The sequence below is a fragment of the Aedes albopictus genome, unplaced genomic scaffold (genome assembly GCF_035046485.1).
Source record: "Aedes albopictus strain Foshan unplaced genomic scaffold, AalbF5 HiC_scaffold_31, whole genome shotgun sequence".
NCBI classification, from domain to species: domain Eukaryota; kingdom Metazoa; phylum Arthropoda; class Insecta; order Diptera; family Culicidae; genus Aedes; species Aedes albopictus.
This window is the reverse complement of record NW_026917101.1, coordinates 122671-128670: the sequence shown is the minus strand read 5'-3', so window position 1 is coordinate 128670 and position 6000 is coordinate 122671. Positions and strand designations below refer to the sequence as shown.

The 6000-nt window shown below is 49.5% G+C and overlaps 1 protein-coding gene across 1 annotated transcript; it reads left to right on the top strand.

Annotated features, from left to right (window-relative positions):
- Positions 1–784: 784 nt before the first annotated feature.
- LOC109621646 (histone H1-like) lies at positions 785–1704 on the top strand. Its single transcript, XM_062843576.1, has one exon. It carries the CDS (start codon positions 1008–1010, stop codon positions 1686–1688), a length of 681 nt encoding a protein of 226 aa, XP_062699560.1. The 5' UTR covers positions 785–1007; the 3' UTR covers positions 1689–1704.
- Positions 1705–6000: the final 4296 nt, after the last annotated feature.

The window sequence follows — 6000 nt, the reverse complement described above, 5'->3', positions numbered from 1 at the left end:
CAAATTCAGATTCAATTTGAACTCCAACGGCGGCTCTAATAACTCTCAATGTTGATCGTACATCAAACAAGCCAACCACTCGATGGACTTGTGATAGATTCGCACTACTGGGAAGATTTTCGTGTTTGTGGCTGCTGTTAGGTGTATAATGTATTCAAATTTGTTTCCGCAAGATCCTGATGTGAAACTCACTCTAGATCTGTGATCTTTTAAATCGTGCTCATTGCTGTGGCATCAAAGACTGGGACAAAGTACTGGTCTGCTTCGGTCAACTACAGCAGATGGGACTGCTACCAAGGCGGGAAATGATGTTTTCTGTTAGCATGCGTTTAGGTCGTAGAACTTTTGTACATAAACTAAATGTGCGTAAACCGACGGAGTTGTCCGATTGGAGTACAGCTAAGCACTAGTTTGAAGCATCATTTACGGAAAAATTTCATAAAACGGTATTGCCCAAAGTTTCCCTAAAACCAAGCACGCAGCAACGCGTACTAGCACCGGGAAGGACTTTGTTTTCGAGCCATTTCTAAGGCATTACCGGACCGAATACTTGCTCGGTATGGATGTCGCTGAATAGAGTAACTATTGGGCTTTTGAAATTCACTACCGACATGGACGATGACATTGTTTCAATAGCAACTATTGACTGTTTTGTTGGGTGAACCCACATCATATGACTCACGGGTGCTGCTAGGACACGTTTTTGCCAAGCTATTTCTGACATGGAACCCCAACAGCAATGTTGTGCCACTAGCTAGACTCATGTGCTTGTTAACTGTACAGAAAAGTTATTCAACTATTGCTCCCAGTAAATGTAAAATAGCGTTTTAGAAACATGTTACCAAAAAATTAGACAATATTTTGCGAACACTCAATAAGTGAACGATCATGTCTGCATCCCTAACACAGACATCATTATCGAACATCGCACTGTTGTCGGATTTACCTTCATTCATTCGTTTACACCAACGTGTCAGTGTCGCTGTACCTACTACCAACCAACCGCAATGTCTGAAGTTGCCGCCGAAGCCGCTGCCGCAGCTCCTGCTGCCTCGCCAGCCAAGGCCAAGAAGCCAAGGGCCCCTAAGGGACAGGGCAAGCCGAAGAAGCCATCGACCCATCCTCCAGTGAACGATATGGTTGTTGCTGCTATCAAAACCCTGAAGGAGCGCAACGGATCGTCCCTGCAGGCCATCAAGAAGTACATCGCTGCCAACTACAAGTGCGATGTCGCCAAGCTGGCCCCATTCCTCAAGAAGGCCTTGAAGAACGGTGTCGAGAAGGGCAAGTTTGTCCAAACCAAAGGAACTGGTGCATCCGGATCGTTCAAGCTGAAGGCTGAGGCCAAGAAGGCCGCCGGCGAGAAAAAGCCCAAGAAGGCCGGTGAGAAGAAAGCCAAGAAGGCTACCAGTGAGAAGAAGAAGGCTGCCAAGAAACCAGCTGGGGAAAAGAAAGCCAAGAAGCCAGCCGGCGAGAAGAAAGCCAAGAAACCAGCTGCAGCGAAAAAAGCCAAAGCTGCCGGTGCAAAGGCCGCCAAAAAGGCCGGAGGTGTGAAGAAGGCCGCTGCCCCGAAACAAAAGGCCACCAAGCCATCCAAGACCGCCGCAAAGAAGCCAAAGACCCCGAAACCGAAGAAGGCCGCCCCCGCCAAGAAAGCTGCCGCGAAGAAAACCGCCGCCAAGAAGTAATCTGGCAATTTTCGGAACCATCAGTCGTCATACTGCGAAACAGTATCCCACTTTCAAATCAGTCCTTTTCAGGACTACCATCTTAGATCTTACCAAAGAGTTAAAAGTTGAAATGGTTTCCTATCATCCAATGCCAGGTCATACGTTTCCTAGAATACTGCTAGGTGCAATTCTCAAATAGGCCGGTCAGCTCGGCATGATTGAGTGTTGCCTTTTCGCTGCCGCCGAGCTTCCAGAGTGAAACTCTCGAATCTTTGCACCGTGTTGGTGTAGTTAAGGTTAATTGAAAATGACTGCAACTTCCCTGCAGATTGATTGGTTGGTGAAATTCCTGTTACTACCCGGTTGACATAAAGCAAGTCACCTGGAAGGCTGCACTTGAAATGATGATTTTTTTTTTTTTTTTTTTTGAAATTAAAAGTTTAGTTTTATTTGTCAGTTCATTTGTTAACTATTATACAATTATTTCAATTTAAAAATCTATATCTAGGTGAAAATTTAGTGCATTCACATCAATTCTACCGTTACATTGATTAACGAAGCAGATGTAGTTAATAAACAACTTCAAAATTTTCACTCGTTGAATTCTGCTTATCCCAACTAGGACAGGTCTAACCAGCTCTTCAAAAGTAAATCGTCTCCATCCATTCATGATGCCCGCTATTCTCTGCTGTAGGACCGTCCAAGCCGGGCCGACACGAGCGCAGGTACAAAATTTGTGTTGGAGAGTTTCTGTCGCTTGGATCCCACAATGTGTGCAGGTTTCATCCTCCACTCTCTGCATCACGAACAGTAGCTTGCGGTGGTCGGTTTTGCCGTTAACTAGTAGGAAAAGTTGAGTGCGCTGCGCAGGAGATAGCCGTTTGTCTGCAATGTTTCGCCAGGCGGCTGGCCAGTTGACTGCCGGGCTGTTGCGCTCCACTTTTGGCTGTTCAGTTTGTTGTACAAAGTGTCGGTAGATTTGATCGGCGGAGGGGTTTTGTTGGATTTGGAGTGGAATGTGGGATAAGTTTGAGAGGATTAGTTTGATATCAGGATTGTCTATAGAGATTGCTGGACGGGGAAGATCGTGGAAGATAAGGGATTTATAGTGGGGAAGGGAATCGATCTCTTTCAGAAACCTATTGATGACGAGCGCTCTGCATTTGAAAGTGGGGATATGCAGGTTCAAACCACCTTGCTCCTTGGCACGGGCTAGTTGGGTTATCGGGACACGAGCGACCATTCCTCTCCACAGAAATGTGCCCATGGTTGACGTGATTTTCGCGGTGTGGACTGCGAACGGAGGTAATACCGACGACAGATACCACAGCTTGGATGTTCCGTACACGTTCAGCATGACGACCTTCTGCTCTAATGTCAGCGTGCGCAGAGATTGCAGCCACATTTGCTGTGTAAACTTCCTCACCATTGCGTCCCAGTTGAGGGTTGTCATCAACCGTATCGAATTTGCGAACGTAATACCCAAAATTTTAACAGTGTTGGCTGTCTGCAACCACTGGGTAACGATCCCATTACCTTCGCAGAATCCAACGTTGACGGCAATTGTTTTTCGTACATTCAATCGCGCACCGGCAGCTCTGCCGAAGCGAGTGAATATTTCATTCATCGCTTCGATCTGTCCAGCTGATGTGACGATCACGCTGATGTCGTCCGCATACGCAACCAGCAGATCATTACCGCATGCTTGCTCTAATCGTCGAACCAGAGGGTGGAGGTACAGCACGAAAAGGTGCATGGACAACGGGTCCCCTTGCCGGACCGAGCGTTGAATCTCGAACGAGCGTGAGAGCCGTCCGTTGACCAGCAGCCGCGATGTGGACCGGCTTGCGATACGAGAAAGCAGAGAGACGAGTTCTGGATTGAACCCGAGCGATCGCATGGTTCGGAAGAGAAATGTGTGCCGAACCCGATCGAAAGCGTTCTCCAAGTCGAAGCTAATGAGCTTCCCGGCGCGACGTTGGTGACGGAGGCTTGCTATTCGATCCTTCAGCGCAAGAGTCGCCTGAAAAATATTTCGTTCTGAGTTGGAGCATTTCTGCCCGTCGCTAAGCACGTGGTGGGCTCTCATCACACTCTCCAAACGAGTTTTAAGAATGCGCGAGAGCAGCTTGTAGTCGCTGTTGAGCAGCGATATGGGTCGATACGACCGGGCCGTGTTGTCGCCTCCCTTCTTCTTCACCAGCACGATGATGCCCTCCACAAAAGCGGGGGGAAGATTGCCGCCAAGTGCCTCATTTAGTAGGAGATTCAACTCGCGATGGATGACATCGAACATTCGGAGGTAAAACTCTCGTGGGATACCATCGCTGCCCGGGGATTTTTTAGGGGCACTCGCTCTGATTGCAGCCAATATCTCTTCCGTGGTGATCTCGTTCGTACAGGCTGCATTAGCTGGGTCGTCGGGGGGGATTACTTGCTCGCACGCAAAATCGTCGTCGTTGTTGTCTACTGCTTCCTCCGTGTAGAGGCTCGAGAAAAAATCCAACAGATTTGCCTCGATTGCTTGTGGCTGGTCGACGATTTGGTTTTCTGCCGTTTGTATCTGCGTGATGTTGGTCCTCTTCCGTCGCCTTTCCCCCAACTGGAAAATCGAAATTGGTTCTCCCGCCACATAGGTTTCATTAATGCGCATGAACATGTGAGAAAAGTCCCTTTGCAACGCCAACATTTCGCCTTTCAGTCGGTTGATCGTGGGCAGCATTTCGGGATGCAGATAGTATTGATCGTACGCTAGCCGGAGCTCAGCATAAAGGCGCTGATGCTGGTCGTGGAATTCCTCGAAGACGGCTCGAGATTTCCACTTGAAGAAACTTTTTATTTTTGGCTTGACGTACACGAGCCACCACTCCATCCACGATGTGAAATTTCTGCGCTGGCGGGTCCAATATTGCCACTTGTATTGGAACTCCGCCACATTTTCTTCAGTCAACAGGTGTGGCCTCAATGACCAGAAACCGCGCCCAGGCTCATGGCCGAGCTGGGGGAGACAGAGTCGTACTGTCAACGCTTTATGGTCTGTGAAACAGCAGACGTGCGTGTGGGCGGTTCGGAGGTTCTGTCGCAAGCCACCGCTGACGTAGATTCGATCAAGGCGTGACTGTGCGTTGCGGCAGATATACGTATAGCCAGCATCCCGCGGACACAACTTCTCCCACACATCATGCAACTGTAGCTGTTGAACAGCTGTTTTGAGAGCAGGACTTGTGTTTGGGCTGGACGAGTCGCATGCGCGCAGTACGCAATTGAAATCGCCAGCGAGGATGACGTGTGCGGTGCGATGACGTAGGTAGTACGCGAGAGTTCCGTTGAAGAAATCCTCTCGTGCTGCTCGCTGCGCTGAGCCGGAGGGAGCGTAGACGTTACAGATGGTCGTGTCTTGCACTCTGAGCGCAAGCAGTCGGCTATCGAGGCTCTTTTCGATGTGAGATACTTGGATGTATTCTTTCACCGCAACTGCTGTTCCTCTTCTTGTGTGGTCTACATTAGTGTATACGACGAAGCCAGGCAAGGAGAGCTGGTCGTTTTCCACTTCTTGTAGACACACAATATCGAGGCTTTGGCTGCTAATGAAACTTCGTAGGGCGTTTAGTTTCGTGGGGTTCGTGATCGTGCCGATGTTGATAGATGCGATGTTGTACGACGAGAGAGCCATTTATAACAGTTTATCCTCACCCTGTTCGTCATCAGCATCTTCTCGGCGGGGCTTTTTGCCGGGAGGACGACCTCGTGCGCTTCGTCTGCTGCTCGTTGATGTGGAGGAATCATCTGTTTCATTACCGTTGCCATTGTCGCTCTTGCTCTGCGATCGCATCGCATGAGTCGGCTTTTTGAAGCAGTCAACCAGCGACACAATGGCTTTTGGGGAATCTTCGGATCGTGTTGATCGCAATGATGAAGAGGAATGCGCGCGCTGAGGTGACGGGCGGGAAGATGTCGTTAGGTCAACACTTGCTGGTTGACTTTCGGATCATGCTGCCGAGGCAGACGGTTCGGGCAGACCCGAGGGATTCGGTAGCGCAGGAAACGCGTCCAATGATGGTGGTGGCGGAGCGGAGGGTTTCGAGCGGATCGGTTTGGAGATCGGTGGCTTCGCACCAGCTGTTTTTTTCGGTGGTGGTCGTGGCCCAGCTTGCTTCGCTACGTTAGCGTAACTCTTCTGCACCAGCAACTTTTTGTTTTGCACACAAGATATGCCAGTGTGTGCCTGCTCTTTGCAGTGTTTGCAGGACTGCAGCTGCCCCTTGTAGAAGATGAAAGCCTGCTGCCCGTCGATGTTGACCCACGAGTCGATGTTCCGCTGCACCAGCAT